This window comes from Nomascus leucogenys, chromosome 22a (assembly GCF_006542625.1).
Source record: "Nomascus leucogenys isolate Asia chromosome 22a, Asia_NLE_v1, whole genome shotgun sequence".
NCBI classification, from domain to species: Eukaryota; Metazoa; Chordata; class Mammalia; order Primates; family Hylobatidae; genus Nomascus; species Nomascus leucogenys.
This window is the reverse complement of record NC_044402.1, coordinates 90,533,769-90,557,036: the sequence shown is the minus strand read 5'-3', so window position 1 is coordinate 90,557,036 and position 23,268 is coordinate 90,533,769. Positions and strand designations below refer to the sequence as shown.

The window sequence follows — 23,268 nt, the reverse complement described above, 5'->3', positions numbered from 1 at the left end:
TATATTGTTAAAAAATTCAAAGTACACACTGTCAGAAAGCATTTGCTTCAGTTAAATAAGAACTCACACTAGTTAATTGCAACTGGACTTTTATTGTGCAGTTACAACAATAAATGTTTTCAGAAAAATATTTGGAAAAAATATACCACTTCATAGCTAAGTCTTACAGAGAAGAGGATTTGCTAATAAAACTTAAGTTTTGAAAATTAAGATGCAGGTAGTGCTTCTGAACTAACCCACAGCTCCAAGGAAGACATGTCCTATTTAGTCATTCAAATACAAGATGAGGGCATTGTGATTAAGCAAACAATATATTTGTTAGAACTTTGTTTTTAAATTACTGTTCCTTGACATTACTTATAAAGAGTCTCTAACTTTTGATTTCTAAAACTATGTAATACAAAAGTATAGTTTCCCCATTTGATAAAAGGCCAATGGTACTGAGTAGGATATATGCATTATCATGCTACTTCATTCAGTGTGTCTGTTTTTAATACTAATAAGGCAGTTTGACAGAAATTATTTCTTTGGGACTAAGGCGATTATCATTTTTTTTTCCCCTTCAAAATTGTGCTTTAACCACAGGCAGATTGCAAAGAACTGATAAGGCAACAAAAGTAGAGAATTTTAGGATCAAAGGCATGTAACTGAAAGGTAACAACAGTACATAAGCGACAACTGGGGAAGGCAGCAGTGAAACATATTTGTAGGGTTAAGTGAGTCATTGTAAATAAGGAATTTGCACATTTATTTTCTCTGATAACCTGCTTCCATGTTGCCACCTCGAGGCTCTTTGTTGGGCTGGTAGAAGCCCATTTGCCCTTACTCTGGATGTTCCAAATGTTTCCCTTTCCAGGAGCTAGTCAGTCTTTCAGTCATCTGTTTTATATGTCTCCTGCCTTCTCAGACAGTCCTTCTACTCTCTTTTATTGTTCATGAAAGACCTTCAAATTGAAGTAAAGCCCATATTTCAATATAAGGATATGAAAGAAGGCTAATATCCTGTCAGTGATATTCTCATCCATCTTGTCATGAGGGCCAACCTATACCATGATAACTATCACATGTAATGTAATGTAAATTTGTTTATTCATCTCTCTTATTCATTTATTCATCTTTTTTCATTTGTTTATTCATCTTTCTCCCATTTGCTCCTGTTTTATCCACTAGCTCACTGATTATGCAAGCCTTGTAGTTCATATATGTCATGGGTTAACATATAATACAGCATATATTTCAGACACAAGTTTTTCGGAAATATTGTACACAAGATATCGTACTGTATTAAAATGTGATTCAGGGACAAGGGAATGGTGCTTGGTGATAAAACTATACTGCCATAGTTGCTGAGGAAGGGCAGCAACAGAGATCAGACTTCTAGTTGATATGGATCTGGCAGGCATCTCTGTCACACCCCTGGGAAATAGTGGCCCAGGGCACAGAAGGAACCTGAAATTAAAATATTTAGATACAGCCAAAACTCACTTGTCTGTCCCTATGTATACTGAAAAATTTAGTGGGGCATGCTGCCTTACGTGGCTTTGTGTTTTCACCATTGTACTTATTTTATATACCTAATTGTACATTTTAAGCAGCAAATGACCCTTGCAGCAAAAATGTCTTGGTGTGAGATGCAAAATGAATGGAAAACAACCACACCTATGCTTTTGTCACTCAACCTAAACTACTCTTCATGACCTGGAAATGTTTTATACTAAATGTTTTATACTTACGGGAAACTTTCTGCCCTTAACCTTATAACTTCAGATCCTTGTATGAATGGGTTTGGTTGTTTTTCTATTATATAAATTGTAGATTACAAGTACAATGGGACAGTACAAATCCCAGGACTCGGTAAAATTAGAGTTGAATGATGACGTGTCCAAAGGCAACTAAAATATGGCATATTTCAAATAATGTTTTCCTTGCTCATGTAACTTGGAGAATTCACTCTATTTGATTGTGGGTTTCAAAGTATTAGTGTTAAAATTAGAGGTAGATTTTCTGCCTGCTTACAAGACAAATACATATTTGTCTCATTAAAGAGGTCATAAGCCTTTTTTTTTAACCTTTATATTTCAATACCAGTGGTGTATGGTGGATCTAACATACACAGGCTTAAATAATTTCCATTTAAACTCAATGTCTACCAAATCTTGTTGAAAAGATAATTCTAGAAACTCAAGTCTTAATTTTCCAACAAATTATGTCTTAATTTCTTCTTCCCCCTCCCAAATTTTCTGTTACCACTGATCTTCAAACAGTACTTAATCCTTTAAAACAAAAAGGTGTGTGTGTATGTGCTGTGACAGTAAAAATGAAAAAGAAAAAATAGCTTCCCTAAAAGGTAGCCAGGCTTATGGAAACAGTATAATAGGTGGCAATAAATGCCCTGTAGGCTTGTGTTACCACTAAAAAATAACAAAAACCCAGAAAACAAGTACTCTCCTCAAAGGACAGTTTTATCTTCCGTTTTGCAATACAACTGTAAATCTGCATGCATTATCTGGTCTATTTTAATGGCGACCGCCTCACTAGTCAAGAAAAAACTGGAAATAAATGCCCATATTCCAGCCCTCTGTACCTCTGAGACAGTTAAAGCTTAATACACAATTAAAACTGAAACTTACTACCTTGCAGACTAAGTTTCTGTTATTTTTAAGATTTACTGGATTGCTCTTTATAAAAGTTACCCATACTTGTTTTCTTATATAGTTATATCACTGGGCTTCTTAATTCAATGCAATAAACACTAATGTCATGGCTTCTATAAACTGTTATCTTTAAGATGGCTTTAGGCACAAAGTCTGAGTCGTCCAATAACAGCTGTAATTAGTTAGGGCCCTGAGGTCCAAGGTGGTAGTTGTACTTCTCATCTACAAAAATAAATATCTTATTAAAGACAGGGTTCATTTGTGTCAAGAAGTAGAGATCCTTGACAAACAAGACTTACTGTTAATCACTATGACTTGAGTGCCATTCCCTTGCCAAGAAATTGTAGAAAAGCCCTTTTCATGTCTGGACTTTTTTGGGTATAAATTAACAAAAATTGTTATTTTAAAGGACAACCTTTAAAATAACCATTGGAATTTGGGGCAGTTTTTATTCCTTAGCATTTTCTTTGGTGATGCCATTACTTAAGAAGAAGTGCTGTGACATTCAACTGATTATTGGGTGTCACAGGACCTCTGTTCAGCCTTTCAGATGACTAAAATCTAAGACTAAACAGAGAGAAATTGCTGTTAACATAGAAGTACTTGAAATGCATTTCATCCTAGTTGTTCTTATACTAGTGACATTATCGTAGACACATTTTTAAATCCAGATAGTTACTTGTACTTTTTCACACCAGTTTTTGCTTTTGTCGCATGTATTCAAACTAGCACCTCCACAGTCAAAGTGTCGTCATCCTACAGCCTCAAGGCCCCTCACTCTCAATGTATGGAATGTCATGGTACTTGATGTTATTGCATGCCCATTGCTGCAAGGCATCACACAAGATATCCTGAGACAGACGGTGTGCATATTCCAAGATCACAATATTGGTCCCTGGAGGTTCCTTCACTTCCTCTTTGACATTAACTGGAGAAGGCATCCTAGGTAGACATCTCTCTTCTGGCATAAAGGGTTCTTCACTCTCATGCTGCTTCTCACCTTCATATATGGTAGGAAATGGGAAAGTTTGCTTTGATTTCATGCAGCCCATGTTATGAAGAGCTGTTTATGGAGGAAGCAGTGGCAAAGACTACTTCAAGGCCATCTTTAGAAAACAGTGAAATTTGTCCACGTGATATTGACCAGTGCTTTCCCTCTCCAGGTCACTTCAGTAATCAGTGTTCCCTTTCACCACTCTTCACGTGTAGTGTTTACCTGTCAAGAGAAGGTAGGTTTCATTTTGAAGTTATAGAATGCAATATAGTGTATGATTGAGTGGCATGTAAAAATCCTTTCATCACTTTGGCACATGGAAGAAATCTGAGGTAAAAACAAACAGCTTTATCTTACCAGTAGAAGAAGAAGATAATCACTCAATAAAAATGGCAACTTGCAAAATAGGAAAACAGTTTTTTCAAGATCTTGCATATTTTATAAAACTGAAAACAATTCAATTTTTGCTAGCTTAGATTTATCTATACCAAGGGTTGGCAAACCATTGGGTCACATTCCAGCTACCTATTTTTGTACAGCCATGCTCACGTGTTTACATGTGTCCATGGCTGCATTCATACTACAACAGCAGAACTGAATAATTGTGACAGACCATGTGGCCCACAAAGCTTAAAATATTTACTGTCTGACCCTTTACAAAAAATGTTTGCTGAGTCCTGATCTATACTGTCAAGCAAAACAAGCACATCAAAATTTGTTCCTCCCCAAACCTCATGAACCTACATATCTTGGACTACTGTTAGAGTCTGGCTTTACACCCTGGTCACATATTTATAACTTAAAGAGTAGTAAACAATGTTTGCTTTACTCTAGTGCCACTTCTAAACAATATAGGTTACATATAGCAAAGCCACCTATTTTTCCTTCTGACTGTTCCCTGTGAAATTATACAGAAGCTCAGATTAAGGTTAAAGGTTTTTCCTCCTAAATGTCTCATTCCTACCCTTGTTTGATGTTTGGCCAATAAATAGATGACAATGCTTGTGATGTGCCTTCTAAGCCTCCCAAGTGTGTGTTATCACAGAATGAACTTCTCTTAAGGGACTTTTTTAAGGATAACTAAAACAATACAAGACAGCTTCATTTTAAAGAGGACTAAGCTGTAAGAAGCACAGGTAATCTCTATGAATGAGATTAATGGTCCCTGATTGTACCTTGGTTTTGGGACTAAAAACATAGCTCTAAAAATTCATAAAATCTGTTTCTGAAAACACTTTTTTTCCTTTTTTTTTTTTTTTTTTGAGACAGGGTCTTTCTTACTCTGTTACTCAGGCTGCAGTAAAGGATGCAATCATGGCTCACTGTAGCCTGGACCTCCTGGGTTCAAGTGATCCTTCCACCTCAGCCTACTGGGTAGCTGGCCTGCAGGCACAAGCCACCATGCCTAGCTAAGTTTTTGTAGAGACAGGGTTTTGCCATTTTGCCCAGGCTGGTCTTGAACTCCTGGGGTCAAGTGATGTGCCCACCTCAGCCTCCCAAAGTGCCTGGATTACTGGCGTGAGCCACTATGCCTGGCCTGAAACCACTGATCTTAAGGCAAAAGCTTGCGTGAATCTAATTCATTTTTTAATAGTTTGTAATTAAAGATGTACAGAGGAGGTGATGTTTGCCAGGTCTACCACCATATATTATTCTATAAATTCTACCCAGTTTCTCATAATACTATATCTGTTCCTACCCCTAATAAGAGTGATAGGAGGGTAAGAAAGGAAAGGCAGTCTTCTTTTAATTACCTTTAGTTCCGTATGCCCTGCTTCACGCTGCATACTTCAGAGATGTTAATTTTAAAACAGAAACAAGTTATGTGTGGTGTCTGTCTTGCTTACTAGCCTGAACTGAAGTGAACTGAAGATGGGGACTGTCTTGGTTGTTAATCATCAGCATGTTATGATTTTTCATAGTGTCTATTTTTTACTGTGAGGGATGGTTAAGGGAATTGGACATGGTTAACCTGAAAAAAATTACTTAGAGAACTCAGTGAGTGTCAGATAAATAAAAGGCTGTGAGTGGAACCATCAGCGGAACCATCAGAATATTCTGTGTTTTTTAAGACCTTTTGTTTTGCAAAAGCAGCTTTTTCTTACCCTAACAAAGTAGTGCCAGATTTGTGCATTTGCCAAAACCAGTTTTAAAACTGGACAAAATATATGTTGCCATTATTTTCAGGTGTAGAGCAACAAGCAACACTGGATTGTGATCCCTAAGAGAAGAAAAACACAAGATGTTAAATCCCACAGGTGGTCATTGTGGGATTCTACCTGGGGGTATCTTCCAGCATTACTATGGGAGTTGAGCCCCAGGGGAGTCAGAGAGTGGCAACTCTGATGGAACAGAGGTTAGGGTTACTAAAACAGCTGGAATTTATAAGATAGAATTCAAGATTGGGAAGAGAGGCAGAAATCTGCATGAAACTTGTCAAGGGTACTGAGATGTGCATGTCCAGGATAAGGATCTGCAAAGTGTTAGCAAACGATTACTTCCTCTAGGACTTAAGAGTTGAACAGTGACACCAGAAGTTATACAGTACTTAGAATCCTTGGAACTGCAGCCTGTGTGGAGCAATCTTCATTGAACACTTCTGTATTTAGTTACTACTCAAGAAATGCGACACCTTAGGAATCAGTAGTATACCCTAAACAAGGTTTGGCAAGTGTTTTCTTAAAGGGCTATGACTTACTTAGGCTTGTGAGCTAGGATGTTTGTGGCTTCTCCAAATTCATATATTGAAACCTAATCCCCAACGTGATGGTATTTGGAGGTGGGGCCTTTGGGTGATGATATTAGAGTATTAGTGCTCTCATAAAAGAGACCCCAGAGAGTTCCCTTGCCCCTACTGACATGTGAGGCCACAGTGAAAAGCTATGAACCACAAAACAGGCCTTCACAAGACACCATATATGCTCATGCCTTAAACTTGGACTTCTCAGCCTCCAGAACCATGAGAAATAAATCTGTGTTATTGATAAACACCCAGTCTTATAAATACTCCATACTAGTCTCTGGTATTTTTTTTATACCATCCTGAATGGACTAAGACACATAGGGTCTATGTTACAACTACTCAGCCCTGCTATTATAGCACAAAAGAAGCCAGATAATATATTAATATTAAACAAATGGGCATGGCTATATCCAATAAAGCTTCATTTACAAATATAGGCAGCCAGCCTATGGACCACATTTGACCAAGTTCAAACAGAAATAATCCCCTTTAACAAGAAATAAAACAATACCATTTAAAAGACGATAACATGAGCCAGATGCCTTACAAGGTATTATTCACAATGCCCACCATTCAATTAAAAAATTACTAGCCATACAAAGAAGCAGGAAAATCTGACCCACAATCAAGAAAAAACAAAAACAAAATGACCCAGCATTTCTTAATAGAAATTAATAATAGAACTTTAAGTATACCCAAGAAAATAAAGGAAAAAACTAGTGAAGAAAAAAACAATCTCAGAGAAATGGAAATTGTAAAATAAAAATGGAAAATCAATAACTGAAATGTACAAGATGTGAAATGAAAAATTCATTGTGTGGACTACTGAATGTTGGAAAAGATAGGATTAGTGAACTTGAACGTAAATCTATAGATGTGTCCAATCTGAAAAATGGAGGGAAAAGATTTAAAACATAGAGCAGCCACTAAAGAGATAATGCAAGTATGACTTATGAGGAAAGGAATTAGACACGTTTAACCCAGAAGAAGACAGGAAAGGAAGAACACTGGGGGTTGGGGAGGGACAATTAGAAAACCAACATATGAAAAAGCCTTCCATGTGAAAAATTACCTGAAAGAAAATGGACTAAAAATAACAATTGAAAGGCAGAGATGATCAGACTAGTTTAAAAATCCAAACCACACATAATATAGTCTTTTCAACAATGAGTGCTGGAACAACCAAATCATCCATATGCCAAAAAAAAAAGCTGGACACAGTTCTTAAACTCTTCACAAAATTAATTTGAAATGGATCATAAACCTAAATATAAAATAGGACTCCTAGAAGATAACATAGGACACAATCTAGATAACCTTGGGTTTGGCGACAACCTTTTAGATTCAGTGCCAAAGGTATGATGTGTTAAAGAAATAATTGATAAGTTGGGCTTCACTGAAAAACTGCTCTGTTAAAGACATGGTCAAGAAAATGAGAAGACAAGCCACAGACTGGGAGAAAATATTGTAAAAGCATATTTGATAAAAGATTGTTATCTAAAGTATACAAAGAACTTTTAAAAGTCAACAATACAAATATGAACAAGCTAATTGAAAAATGGACAAAAGATCTGGACAGACACCTCACCGAAGTCGTCTTACATATAGATGGCACATAAACGTATGGAAAAATGTTCAACATCATGTCATTCAGGAATTGTAAATTTAAACAGATAATGGCAAAAGCAACAGAATTCTCATTCACTGTTGGTGAGAATGCAAAATGGTACGGTTACCTTGGGAGGACAGTTTGGCAGTTTCTTACAAAATGAAACATATTCTTACTGTATGATCCAGCAGTTCTGCTTCTTGGTATTTACCCAATGAGTTGAACGCTTAAATCCTTGCAAAAATCTGCATATGGATGTCTGTAGCAGCTTTATTCATAACTTTGAAAACTTAGAAGCAAGCAAGATGTCCTTCTTGGTGAATGGGTAAACTGTGGTACATCTAAAAACAATGGAATATATTCAGCATTAAAAATAAATGAGTTAGGCTGGGCATAGTCACTCACGCCTACAATCCCAGCACTTTGGGTGGCTGAGGCGAGTATCACTTGAGCCCAGGAGTTCAAGACCAGCCTAGGCAACATAGCAAGACCTCGTCTCTACAAAAAAATTAAATACGAAAAAAATTAGCCAGGCATGGTGGTGCACACCTACAGTTTTAACTACTCAGGAAGCCAAGGTCGCTTGGCCCCAGGAGTTGGAATTGAAGGTTGTGGTAAGTTAAGATTGATTGCACCACTGCACTCCAGCCTGGGTGACTGAGCAAGACCCCATCTCAAAAAATAATCCAGCCATGGAAAGAAAAGGAGGAACCTCAAATGCTTATTACTAAGTTAAGCCAATCTGAAAGGGGTACATGCTGTATGATTACAACTATATGACATTCTAGAAATGTCAAGACTCTGGAGACAGTTAAAAGACCAGTGGTTGCCAAGGGTTATGGAAGAGGCTGAGATGAATAGGTGGAACAGACAATTTTTAAGGCAATGAAACTATTCTATATGATACTAATAATGGATTTCTGTCATACATTTGTCAAAAACCATAGGTTGTACAACACCAGGAATGAACCCTAAAATAAAGTGGATTTCAGGTGATTGCGATGTGTCTAGTGGGAGATGCTGTGTGTGTGTGTGTGTGTGTGTACACAGGATACGTGGGAACACTACTTCCTGCTCCATTTTTCTGTTTAACTGCTCTGAAAAACAGTCTATTATTTAAAAAAAATACACCCACTATATGCTATCTATAAAAGATACACAACTTAAAACTGACAAAGAAACCCACAAGCATAGCTGGAGACTTAAAACATTACTAGAATATTCAAAGAAAAAAATACGTGTTCTGAACAACATTATGCTCCAACTTGAGTTGATATTCACAGAACACTACACCTAACAACTATTAAATATTCTTATCAAGTGCATATGGAACATTCACCAAGATAGACTATTGATAGTCTCAGCAGATTTCAAAGGCTTAAAACATTACACAGTGTATTTTCTAACCACCCCAAATAGTAAAATATCTAGAAAAGCCTCATATATTTGGAAACTAAACATATTTCTAAATAACCCATGGGACAACGAAGAAAATCACAGGAGAAATTAAAATATATTTTCAACTTAAATGAAAGCCAAAACATCAAAAATTTGAAATGCATTAGTTAGCGCTTAGAAGGAAATTTATATACTTAAATGCTTAGAAAAGTTTAAATCAGTGATAAAAGCTTTCACCTTAAGCTAAAAAAAGAAAAGCAAATTAAACCCAAAATAAGTAGACAGAAATAGGTAAGAACAGAAATCAATGAAGCATACGATAGAGACAACAGAATGAATGCTGGTTCTTTAAAAAGATGTAATAGATATATCTCTATACAGACTAAGAAAAGTCACATATTAAGATGTGTAATGGGCATTATGACAGATCTATATACATTTAAAAGGCAAACAGGAATAATATAAACAATTTTATGCCAATATTAAATTACCAAAATTGGCACAAGAAAAAAATCTGATAGCCCTACATCAATTAAAGAAATTGTAAATCTTTCCAAAAAGAAACCTCCAGGCCCTAATGGCTACACTAGAGAACTCTTATCAAGTCCATTACGAGGAAGTAATACCAGTCTTATCCAAACTCTTCAGAAAAGAAAGAGGAAAGATTTCCCAAATCCTTCTATATGAGGCCAGTATTACCAAGAAGACAAAACTCCACAGGCCAATATCCCTCATGAACATAGACCCAGAAGTTGGCAAATTGAATCTAACGTGTAAAATGGATAAAACATGATGACTGAGTGGATTTATACCAGAAATTCAAGGATATTCCAAAGACAATAAATATAATTCACTATATTAACATAAAAAGAAAAATCAGATGATCACCTCAGTAGAAAGAGAAAAAAAGTTTGATAAAATACCATTTATTATTTTTAAAATCCCAGCAAAGTATTAATATGAAGGCCTTCCTCAAAAGTAATGTTAGTGGTGAAAGACAACACTTTTTCCCTATGACAGGAGCAAGGCAACAATAGTCATTCTCATGATTTCTGTTTGTTTGATATTTTACTGGAAGTCCCACCAAGTACGAGGAAGGGAAGACATACAAAGCATAAAGATTGAGAGAAAGAGAAAACTGCCATTATTTGCAGATGGCATAATTGTATGTAGAAAATTTTAAAGATTATATGCCCCCCCCCAAAAAAATTTACTGGAATAATTGTAGCAAGGTCTTAACATATAAAAGTGACATAAAAAGTAATTACTACAAACTTAGCAGAAGATGAAATTAATGCCATTTGCAATAGCATCAAAAATATGAACACTTAGGGATAAATTTAACAAGGCATATGAAGGAAAACTGCATTTTGTATTGTGTACGTTGTATGTGAAAAATACAAAATGTTACTGAGAAAAAGCAAAGAACCTAAATAAACAGATAAACGCTGTTCATGATCTGAAAGACAATATTCTTAGTCCTCCCCAAATTAATGTGTCTATTCGGCAAAATTCCAGCAGGCTTTTCTGTAGACATTGACAAATGGATTCTAAAAGTCCAGTCAAAATCCCAGCAGGATTTGTTTTACATATCTATATATATATACACACACACACACACACACACACACATTCTGAATTATACATGGAAACACAAACTAGAATGGCCAAAACAATTTTGAGAAGAACAATAATTTGGAGTACTCCTATTTAATGTTGAGAATGACTATAAAGTTACAGTAGTTAGTGCTGTATTGACAAAAGGCTAGACACAAACCTATGAAACAAGTCCAGAGATAACACTCATAAAAATATGGTAAATTGATACTTGACATGTCCAAAAACAATGAATGCAAAAAGGATAATCTTTTCAACAAATGGGATTGGAACAATTGGACATTCATATACCCTCACCCCACCAAAATCTACTTATACCTTATACTTTATAGAAAAATTAAAAGGATCATAGTTTTAAATGTAAGATGTAAAACTATAAAACAAGAAGACAAAATATTTGCGATCTTGGGTTAGGCAAAAAGTTCTTAGATGTGATACCAAAAGCATGAACCATGAAAGAAAAAAACTGGTAAACTAGACTGAATCAAAATGAAAAACATTTGCTCTGGAAAAAAGAACACAGTTAAACGATTGAAAAAAAAAAAACAGCAAATGTAAAAAATATTTGCAAGTCATCTAGCCAATAAATGACTTGAATCCAGAATATGTAAGTATCAAAACTAAATAGCAAGACAACAACCCAGTTTAGAAAACGAGATTTGAAAGATTTAGGCAGTTCACTTGGTACCACCTATAGATAGCAAATATAAGTACATGAAAGATGCTCAATATCATTAGCCATTAGGGAAATGCAAATTAAAACCATGATAAGAAACCACTATGTAGCTGTTAGAATGGGTAAAAATAATACCAAGTGCTGGTGCATATACAGAGCAACTGCACTCTCATACATTGCTGGTGGGAATGCAAAATGACATGGCCTCTCTGGAAAACAGTTCGGCAGTTTCTCACAAAGTTGGAATAACCATGTAGAAGACCCAGCAATCACACTCCTACAAATTTACCCTAGATACATGAAAATTTGTGTTCACATAAAAAATTGTATGCTGGCTGGGGACGGTGATGCATGCCTGTAACCCCAGTATTTTGGGAGGCCTTGGTGGGTGGATCACCTGAGGTCAGGAGTTTGAGACCAGCCTGGCCAAAATGGTGAAACTCTGTCTCTACTGAAAATATAAGAAAGTTAGCAGGGCATAGTGGTGTACACCTGTAGTCCCAGCTACTTGGGAGGCTGAGGCATGAGAATCACCTGAATCCAGGAGGCAGAGGCTGCAGTGAGCCGAGATCGCGCAACTGCACTTCAGCCTGGGTGACAGAGTGAGACTCCATCTCAAAAAATAAAGAAAAAAAATTGTATGCAAATGTCTGTCACAGCTTTATAATTGCCAAAAGTTGACAACAAAGATGTTGATATGCACCAATATGGATGACTCAAAGGCATGCTGATTGTACAAGCTAGTCTCAGAAGGTTACTTAATTTATATGACATTCTGGAAAAAGGCAAAACTGTAGGGACAGATGATAGATAAGTGGTTGATGGGGTTGGGGGTAGACTGTGACCAAAAGGGCAGCAGGAGGGACCTTTGTTGGAGTGATGTAACTATTCTTTATCCTGATTGTGGTGGTGGCTGTAACAAATCTAAACATGCATTAAAATTCATAGACTTGTTGACCAAAACGAAGTCAGCTTTACTGTATGTTAGTTAAAATTTTTAAAAAGGTATTTTTTTTTTTTTTGGCCGGGCGCGGTGGCTCACGCCTGTAATCCCAGCACTTTGGGAGGCCAAGGTGGGTGGATCACAAGGTCAGGAGATTGAGACCTTCCTGGCTAACACAGTGAAACCCCGTCTCTACTAAAAATACAAAAATTAGCCGGGTGTGGTGGCGGGTGCCTGTAGTCCCAGCTACTCGGGAGGCTGAGGCAAGAGAATGGCGTGAACCCGGGAGGCGGAGCTTGCAGTGAGCCGAGATTGTGCCACTGCACTCCAGCCTGGGCGACAGAGCAAGACTCCATCTCAAAAAAAAAAAAAAAAAGGTATTTTTTAAAACCACAATACAATTACCCACACTGAGATTGCTAAAATTTAAAACACCCCAGTGCTTAGTGCTGGTGAGGACATGGAACGTGTATATTTCTGGAAGGAATGTAAAATGGTACAACCATTTTAAAGAATTCTTTGGCTGTTTCTTAAAAAGTTAACCACGCACTTAACCTGTGAACCAGCCATTTCATCTCTAGATATTTATCTAAGACAAATGGAAACATAGGTTATTTTAAAAATCTTTATACCAATATCCATAGCTTCTTTATTCACAATAGTCAAAGCTGGAAACAACCCAAATGTCCATCAGTAGGCAAATCAAATGGATAAACAAATTAGGGATATCCTTAAAATGGAATATAACTTGACAATTAAAAAATGATGAACTATTGGTATGTCAAACCACATGGATGAATCTCAGACTGTTGAGCCAGATAAAAAAGATGGATCATATTTATATGAATTTCAAGATTGGACAATAGTGACCCTATGAATAGAAATCATAGTAGTGATTCCCTTTGGGTGGGAGGAAGTAAGGACTGTTTGGAAGAGGCCCTGAAATAACTTTTTAGGCTATTAAAAAATTCTTTATCTTAATTGGTATGTTAGTTACATGAGGTATATGTTAAAACATGTTAGATTGTACCTTTAACATCTGTTTACTGTATTTCACTGTAATTTTTACTTCAATAAGATATAAGAACAGTTTTTGAGAACATTCTGGGGCACCTAAATCCAGGGGACTGATGTATTTTATCTGAAGAAGACTGCCTATGGGCAGCATCCAGAGCGGACCAGCTCCCTGTGCTGGAGGACTCCAGTGTGAGGCCTGCTGCTTCCTTTCTACATCAGCCTGAAACCAGCCCAACTCAGTGGTCATAGTCTTCTGGGCCTACCGAAGAGCAAAAGCCTACTTCTAGTTCTTCCAGTTGCCAGTTCAAGGGCTTTATTTATCTGTCACTTCTTTGGGAACAGGTAGAGTGCTTTGATTTAGAACGATGGCAATAAATGAGAAACCAATTTGAAATTGGATGTGAGAGTCTTTTGTCCTTTATTGTGCTGTTCCTGAACTTGTAGCTAAGGAGGGTAGAGTAGGGAGAGGGATATAAAACCTCATCGAAGGAACTAGATTAGTAATACTTCATCCCCACCACACTTTAATTTGCACATATTTCTAGAGTATAGGACATCAAAAATACCTAGATACTAAAATGTTTATGCTGTTAACCTTCAGTTGGTTTAGCCATATCAAGGGTAGAAAACAACTGTTCTTCAGTTACTTATCACATCTGCTTACTAATTTGTTATGTTTATCATCTCTTCCCATCTAATAGATGAAACACGCAGATAGGTCTGGCTCTTCCACTTGCTGACCCAGAGTTCATATGGCAAATAAGAATGGAGCTGTCACTCCGAATTCCAGCTTCTTCTTGGAATAAAAGTGCTCCAACAGTACTTTATCCAGTCCAGCCTATGTTTTTAAGTGTTAACTTTCTCCCTTTCTTGAACTTATAGAACCTCTGTCCCAACTTTGAAGTTAATTCTTGCCGGTAAAGACCAAGATAGCTCCTTCCCAGGGTCTCTATTTCTTTCTTCTCATTGCCCCTGTCCTTGACATGATCTCTGGACTATCAGCAAGAATGTGATGGCCCAGATCTTCCCAGTCTCCCAAACAGGTCTCTGGGTACTACTACCCCAGGACTAGCTCTCAAATCTGGCCTTCAAGTCCTATGTTGGGAAAAAGGACACTGATATATTCATGTAATTAGGTAATCATCTGGTCCAGTAACTAGCTATCTAAAGGAATTGCTCATGGCGTGCTGAGAAGGTGCAGTTACCCTAATTGAATGGATTAGTAAACTGCCCCCACATATTTGTTAATCAGATTTTCGTGCTATAGTTTCCATCCCACAGAAGGCTCTTAAGATTTATCATGAATAAAAAAGCATGATCCTTAAAGTAAGAGCCAAGGGGGAAAAAAAAGTTCATGTGAAGCATCTACTGTTCATAGTAGCAGCTGTTTAAATACTTTTAAATACTTAAAAGGCAGTTACAATACAGTACTTTAAATACTTATAAGGCAATTACAGTATAAGCCTGCACACCATTGAAGAACAAACTTTGTATAATTTCAATCACTCCTAATAAGATAGTTGATTCATAAGGAGGAAATAAAGTTTCAACAATGTTAGCCATTAATGCAAGTCAGTGGTTAGGCAGCTATGATTAGCCTTAAGATAGCAGGTGTGATCAGCTGTCCTGAATTAATTTTTAGTCTGTTATTCATTTGTCAGGTTGGGAAGTGACTATGGTCATCAGTTGAAGGTGTGATACATTAAATGCTGCATACCAACCAGGAAATGTTTTGGCCTTGTCATTTTAACTGACTAGTTACAGAAATATAAAATGTTTAAAAAACACAGTTTCTCAAAAATATTTAAATCAATCTTTTATACCTTAGTTCTCAAGATACACAAAAGAACTATCAGAGCATCCCTTAACCATCCAACCAGTCTACATTGAGTGTCTACTATGTGTTTAGAACCTGTGCCCATAGAATGTAAGTGCTTCCAAAATTAACAAAATCAAAAGGAGAAAGAGAATATAATTTATTCAGGCTGTAAGTATTAAAATCTAACAGTGCCCTTCCACCCACCACTCCCTCTCCCTCTGTCCACTACCCCTCAAATCACAATGCACAGACACATACATACACATTACAGTCATACGTGAGGAAAGGAAAGCCCCTTTACGTGTTTCAGTGTTATTTGAAGCCTCAAAGCACAAAAAATATAGAATGAGCCCTGGCACTATCCTCAGGAAGAGATCTAGCAACAACTGGGCCTTCTGTTGGGTCCGTCAAAGAAAAAATGTGATTTACTGCAGCTACCCACCATTTTTTCTCCTAGAGCCAGGGTCTCAGTCCATCACCTGGGCTGGAGTACAGTGGCCAGTTGTGGCTCAGAGCAGCCTCGAACTCCTGGGTTCAAACTATCCTCTGGCTTCAGCCTCCTGAGTACCTGCGACTACAGGCACCTGCCACCATGCCCAGGTTATTTTTTATATTTTTTGTAGAGACAGCCATGTTGCCCAGGCTGGTTGTGAACTCCTGGCCTCAAGTGATCCTTCTGCCTTGGCCTCTCAAAGTGCTGGGATGATAGGTGTGAGCCACCATGCCTGGCTAGCCCATTCTTCACAGTTCATTTTGTAGCTGTGTTCCTCCATTCTGGGTGCAGTGTCATCAAAAGGAGTAAATTCCTTGGGAATATGCCAGTGGAAGGTATCACAAAAAGGCCATAATTTGGACATGAGTTGGACCCATACACAAAACCAGCAAAAAAAAAAAAAAAGTAACTTCTAAAATCTGCTCTGTAAACGAATAGGCTGCTAACTCTCCAGAAGTCCATCTTAAACACTAGATTAACAGGGATGGTTTATTTTACCATTGTCCCATTTTATGTCATATTCTTAAGCCTTTACACAGGTTTCTAAGATACCTTATATCTCAAGTTATTGCTTAAAATTGGTCTCACCCTGAATTAATGTAAATATATAATAAAAACCATGTTATGGTCTTTCAAAAAGTTTTATGCATATATATATATATAAAGTGTCTTTCAAATTTCAGTGTAGATGTGATTAATAAAAATACCAATTCATTAAAACATAACTCGAGATGGGCAGATCACCTGAGGTCAGGAGTTCAAGACCAGCCTGGCCAACATGGTGAAACGCCATCTCTACTAAAGATACAAAAATCAGCTGGGCATGGTGGCAGGTGCCTGTAATTCCAGCTACTCAGGAGGCCGAGGCACGAGAATCGCTTGAACCTGGGAGGCAGAGGTTGCAGTGAGCCATGGTCGTGCCACTGCACTCCAGCCTGGGCAATAGAGCGAGACTCAGTCTCAAAAAAAATAAAAAATAAGTTTATAAAAAATATATATAACTCAGTTCCTAGTAACATGTTTGTCATTATATGTTCTCTAATAATGGATACTAAGAATATACTTTCTTGTAGGGCTCCGTGAAAACTGGACAGTAAATGGAGGTCTTTGTACTGGGAGTATTGAGAATCATTCACTTGGACTATAAATCACAACAGGATCAAATGACATTGGTTAAACAGGCAAACAGAAATGGACACAATTTAAATGTAGTGTTCTTTGTCTTTCACCAAAAAGGAAAAGCTACAAAATACTGTAAATATGACTTTGGTCAGTATGAAGGTCACCGAAAGAACACTACTGCAGGGTCCTTAGAAACTGAGACGTCAGTTTCATCCTTAGGCACTTAGAGCACACACACTGTACAGCTGCTCACTGACAGGATGGGCTCAGGATGACTCCATGTGGTCACACTTGGGGCCAAAATTTCTCAATAGAGAGGTAGAGAAAATAACATTGTTAAGAAATGAGACAACGTTTGAGATTCTAATAAACCTGAATAAAGCGGTATGGTATGATTTTATCTGTGAACTGGGCTCCACCTCAGTCATCTAAAAATTGTGATTTTGGTCGGGCATGGTGGCTCTCGCCTGTAATCCCAGCGCTTTGGGAGGCCAAAGTGGGTGGATCACCTGAGGTCAGGAGTTCATGACCAGCCTGGCCAATATGGTGAAACCCCATCTCTACTAAAAATTAAAAAAAATCAGCCAGGTGTGGTGGCATACACCTGTAATCCCAGCTACTAGGGAGGCTGAGGCAGGAGAATCGTTTGAACCTGGGAGGCAGAAGTTGCAGTGAGCCGAGATCGCACCACTGCACTCCAGCCTGGGCGACAGAGCGAAGACTCCGTCTCAAAAAAATAAAAATTGTGAATCTATATGTAAAGCATCTAGAACTTCCCTTGGAACATGGAACATGTTCTGTGTTATTTCCATTCCTTATCTCTCCAGATTGTCTCCTAAAGCTACTAACATCTATTAAGTGTTCTATTATATCTCCAGATTATAATTGAGGAAAGAGAAGTATAATCTAAGAATGACAACAGTAATTTAGGATTTTGAACAATTAGATGATAGACTAACTGTTGAACAGGTGATAGATGTCTTAAGTCCAGGTATCAATACTTCATCTCATTTACCAGGTCCTCCGGGTAGAGGAAAAAAACCACACACATACACAAGCAGGTATTTCCCTAAGCCCTTCTGGGCTTCACTCTGGCTACCAGGTGGCTTCAATCTGGCCACTCCTATTTATGGCCATGAATGTTGACCTTCAATCTGCAGCAATTCCTCCAGCACCATAATATAAATCCTCACAGAAAAATGAAAACGAGCTCTGACCAACTAGTAAAGAAAACCTGATCTAGAACCTCTTCCCGCTTTATCATTTGGTTAAGTTGGTAGATAAGCCCCAAATTCTAACCACCTCCTCGAGTCACATTTCTTTTGCAAACTCCTGTGCATACGTGTGTTTAAATCTGTTCTATTTATGCCATTACTCTTTTATCAGTTTGATTCACAGGCCTTGGTCACAAACCTAAGAGGGTAGAGGAGAGCTTTTTTCCTCCCCTACAAATTCAATTTCTATTAGTCTTTATGTAGTAAAACCACTTCATTGTAGAACAAGTAGGAGGCATAAATTAATAAAATTGAGTGGTAAGTGCTATGCACTGAATTAAGTTCTAGGCAGCAGTATATGTAATTTTGAGCACTGAAAAGAATCATTACTCTGATATAGAGACATGGAAGAACATAATGTTCAAATTCACTAGGACTCTACGTCAGAGGACCAAGAAATTAAGAAAATTTTGCCATGTAAAGTTTCATAGTTCTTTCATAATCCATATACTCCACATCTTTACCTAAAGAGTTACTGTATGGTTCCTATTTTCTGTGGCCAACAGTACAGTGTCTCGGGGGAAAGAGAGGTACATTTAATGTAAACATTTTTTAAAGCCCTGTTTTTACCCAATGGACTTAATTTCTCACTAATACAAGGAAATTTCCTCTCCCATCAAGTGAGTCTCTTTGGCTCACCCATTCTCATTTCCTACTCCTAGTCCTCCTTTAAGTTGAAACACACCACCTCGCCTTTATCTCCACCCAGCACCCTTTCCCCTGTTCCTTACTTAAACCCAAGTGCTATCTTTGAGGATAGGGGAAGCCCCATCTCCTTCTTGCAGACTTCCCAGTCCTCCTCCCACCCTTCCTCAGAATTCTGTTCTTGAACTGAAGCCTAGTCTTTAATTTATAAATGCTGTCTCCCCAAATGAGATTAGATATTCCTCAAGGGCAGGAGTTATTTTTTTCTTTATTTTGTACAGAACAGTTCTCTACATCAAGGCGATTAATGAATGCCTACTAAAGTTTTCCTATTAACTATCCATGTGCCTGCAGTATGTTAGATGTTGGGAAGAAAACAGTGAAATTTACATAGTTCTGCCTCTTGCAGGCTGTTTACATGCAAAGGCTACAAACTTGCAGTAGTGTTTGGGCCAGTGTTTTGTTGGGCCAGTGCAGTGTTGAAACTGTTCCGAATTAGAATACTTCTAAGCTAGGCATTCACTCTTTAGGTCACATATCTGTTACTCCCTCCCATTCAGCTTCATTAATTTATGTTACCTTCAGCCCCTTGTGAAACACTCTTAATTTCACAAGTTTTAACTTACAAGGAATAAATTCATTCTTAAAATACAAGGCTCTTCCCATGTGAGATACTGATTAGAGTTATTTACTACTGCCAAAACTTCTAACGTTATAATACCATGAGTGGTTCTATTTCTCAACTACCGACTTAGTGCATGTTGTGCATAGTATACTTACTATATGGAAAGTATAGTAAGAAAGGCTGATTTTAAAATTCTCAAATCCAAGGATAGATGGCGTATTAACTAATGAGAAAGAAAACAAAACTGCTCAGCAACTGTTTTGCTCCCTTAAAAGCAAATGATTTTCAAGCTGGAAAGCATGGAAACCTCACTAAGAGAGAACTAAGGTGCAAGCAGAAGAGGTCACTTTAAAATAGTCCATGCCTTCACATTCTGGTGAATTGTATTCCAGGGTACCAAGAGAACCTGCAGATGTCAGCACAGAACTATTCTGACAACCTCTGTAAAAACATGGAGAAGAAGGGCAGTCTCAAGAGGCTAGAGATTCAAACAGAAGTTTTTTCCCCCCAGTGTTTTTATTTTTAATATTCAAAATTAAAGGAAAGAATTAGAATTCCTAGACTTTACAGACTAACAGTTTGACATCTATCTCTGGCAAAATTCAAAACTTAAACATTAAACAAGGAACAATGAGGGGTGGGGGAAAAGACGGGATTTCTAGGAACTAGCAATTTGCTAAGAATCATTCATTTTTAAACTAATGTTATTTACTTTTGTGGTAGATCAGGGAATATGCAAGATCTTTACTTTTCAGCAAGACATTTTTCTCATAATGTCCTTATGGAGAAGACTACTCTATGGACTAGAATAGTTTGATAAGAAAGGGCTGAGTCCAGCTAATTCATTAGTTCAAGCAAAATCTACTGAAGGCCAACTAGATTTCCAGCCATTATTGTACTTGGCGCTTTCAATACTTTGAATTTTAACAACCAGCTTGAAAGGCAGATGTTACCTCATTTTATTGATACTGAAAAGAAGTTTCTCATGGTCACAAAGCTAATAGGTATCAAGGCCAGACTCCAAAACCAGCCTCCAAAAATCCAAGACCATTCCTACTGTTTCACAGGTTTCTAGAGGTACCGTGGTCACAGCAAAAGGACTTGTCCTATCTATTATCAGTGACTTGAATGTCTGGTGAATAAACTCAGCAAATGTGTAGGTGACACAAAACTGAAAAGTAGAATTAACATGATGAATGACATAAGATTAAAACATCTATCTAACAAACTGCAAACCATACAGAGGCTTTAAGTAATACAAGCCAACAGAAAAAAGAAATTCAGATTCAAGAAATGCTTAACTGCATAATTAAAAAATTAATAAAGCCTACCTTTATTTTTGTCTCCTTTGCTTGACAGCAAAGCACATGGGGTATGGAGGTGAGGTTTTTAGTCAACTTCTGTGTATTTACTACAAATGCCAATTAAGCAATAGATGATTTCATTTGAAGATGGCAACTCATTGCACCCTGCACTGTTTGGATTAAACTGATTTATTGAAATCAATTTTGGGCTAAGGATCTTTAGCACAGGGAAGGGTCTTAGGTAAGGAAGGAAACATAAAAACTAGTATTTATTGAAGATAGCTAAGATTTACTGACTCCTAGGCACCTCTACTAAGTACTTTATTAATATTATTAATTTAATCCTCACAATAACCCTAGGGCTGTAGATAAAGTATATTATTCCCATTTGACAGATGAGAAACTGAGGCTCAGGGATCTGAAAGGCTGTCAAGCAAAGGAGACAAAAATATTATTCTGTATCACTTTAGACCTTTCATTTCTTAACTAGTTATTTTTGGGTCATGGACCCTTTTCAGACTCTGACTAAAGTTTTAGATGCTTTTTGCAGAAAAATCTTGTTTCTAAGTTCACAGTTGGAGCGCTATTGGCCAGGTAGGACTAATGAGAAACAGGTACTGCTTCCTAAGCGGTTGTCAGTTCAGCGTAAACAAGGCCTTGCTAACAACAGAAAAGGAGGAACCCCTCAAAATGTAATGAGCTCCCTGTCACTGAAGTGTTCAATCAAAATGTGGCTGGCCTGTCAGGAGTGCTATAGAGGAGATAATAAAATGGATTGGAGGTTGGTCTACAATTTTAAAGCATCCTTTTGTTACAACATTGTGTGGACCTAAATAAGTAATGCTTATAATTTTTGTTTAATGGCAAAACAAAATTAAAAACTGAAATTATTCTTCCAGACCATTCTGCTTGAAAGCAGATTGCCTAAATAATGTTATTTCCCATCTATTTATGATAGCCATGTTAGGTGCTTGAAAACAGCCTCATCCAAAGGGAAAAAGGAATAGCCAACTGTTGATCTTGGTTTGATTTATACTTTGTCATAATAAAAGTAGATTCCATATTCCTCCGAATTCTTATCTAAAAATTTCCCTGAGAGAGCTGCCACATACACTAGATCCTAAAAAGATGGTCTTTGATAAGAACATTTACTAGTTTACAATTTTATGTTAACCTAATTCCCTAAAGGATAGAGGAGGGGTTGGTGTCAGACCAGAGACATAAGCGAGACAACTCCAATCGTTCCGCTTTGCTTCTTTGACCCCTTAACTGATGGCTAAAGGATCTTACCCGTCTACTCCTCTTAATTTCTTATTTGCATCATTTCACCTCAATATTCAGCCTCCCACAGCTCCAAAGAGCACGAGAGCTAATACTTTGCTCATGATATGCCATTCAGAGCACAAGCCTGACAGCTTGGCATATCAATGCAATGTTCACGGGCAAATCTCTTACCTGAAAACCTTCAGTCACTCTTCAGGTAGGAAGCAGGGTGGAATTGCAACTCATAATGAGATATCTTTCACTGGGAAGCCCAGAACAAGATTGAAGGGGTAGGGGCTAACTCTTCTCCATTAGGGGGCGGAGATGTGAGGCTCTATCCACGGCAGCTGGCTGAGAAAGGTCTGGTTTAATTAAAGCCTCCTGTAACTCATGGGTTTCAGCCATTGAAAAATCTAAAAGGCACAGCTGACAAGCAAAGACCGACAGACACCCGCCCTTCACCAGTCACCCACCTCCCAGATGTTCACTTACACAACACATTGCCCGGCAGCTGCGCACCCATGGCACGTCCGGACAGCCGTGGGGCCCCGGAGGCAACCTGCGCTCAGGCCCGGGGCGGGTCTCCGAAGCTCCCGGAGCAGCGCCGCCGTGGGAGCGGGGCTTGCTGGCGTCTGGGCGGGCGGCAGCTCAGGCCCGGCAGGGGCAAAGTGCAGTCCAGCTTCCAGGGCAGCGGCGCCGCCTTCTCGCCGGCGCCCGGCTCAGCCAAGTGGCAGCATGTGTAGGACGGGGCGTCCTTCGGCAGCGCTCGGGCTCCCGGCCCCTCCTCCTGCCGTCGCCGCCGCGCCCGCCGCGCGCTCCTCGCGGGTTCGCGCCCCGCACCTGGCCCCCAGATGGCCGCCCAAGGGCGCTCGGCTCCAGGGCGCGCCCTCTGGGAGCGGCCCACGAATTTAGGGTGGCACAGGGTTGCTTCGATACTTCCTTAGGCGCAGGGTCCGAGGCAGGGGCGGGCGGAGCGGAGCTGGGCTGCCATCCGGTCGGTCTGGGCCACCGCCCTCACGCCCCCCGCAACTACCAAGCAGCTGCCGGCGCCGCTGCGGGAACAGACCCGCAA

General features: G+C 38.5%; 1 protein-coding gene across 2 annotated transcripts; it reads right to left on the bottom strand.

Annotated features, from left to right (window-relative positions):
- Nucleotides 1–72: 72 nt before the first annotated feature.
- C22AH2orf88 (chromosome 22a C2orf88 homolog) lies at nt 73–22,957 on the bottom strand. Of its 2 annotated transcripts, none has more exons than XM_003253857.4 (2): nt 22,670–22,957; nt 73–3,870 (listed from the first exon to the last, which is right to left on the bottom strand). In XM_003253857.4, the coding sequence occupies exon 2, from the start codon at nt 3,704–3,706 to the stop codon at nt 3,419–3,421; it is 288 nt and encodes a 95-aa protein (XP_003253905.1). In that variant the 5' UTR covers nt 3,707–3,870; nt 22,670–22,957; the 3' UTR covers nt 73–3,418. The 2 variants fall into 2 exon arrangements, with proteins under 2 accessions (XP_003253905.1, XP_030658218.1); XM_030802358.1 differs by lacking the exon at nt 22,670–22,957 and adding an exon at nt 8,128–8,158.
- Between the last annotated feature and the right edge of the window lie 311 nt (nt 22,958–23,268).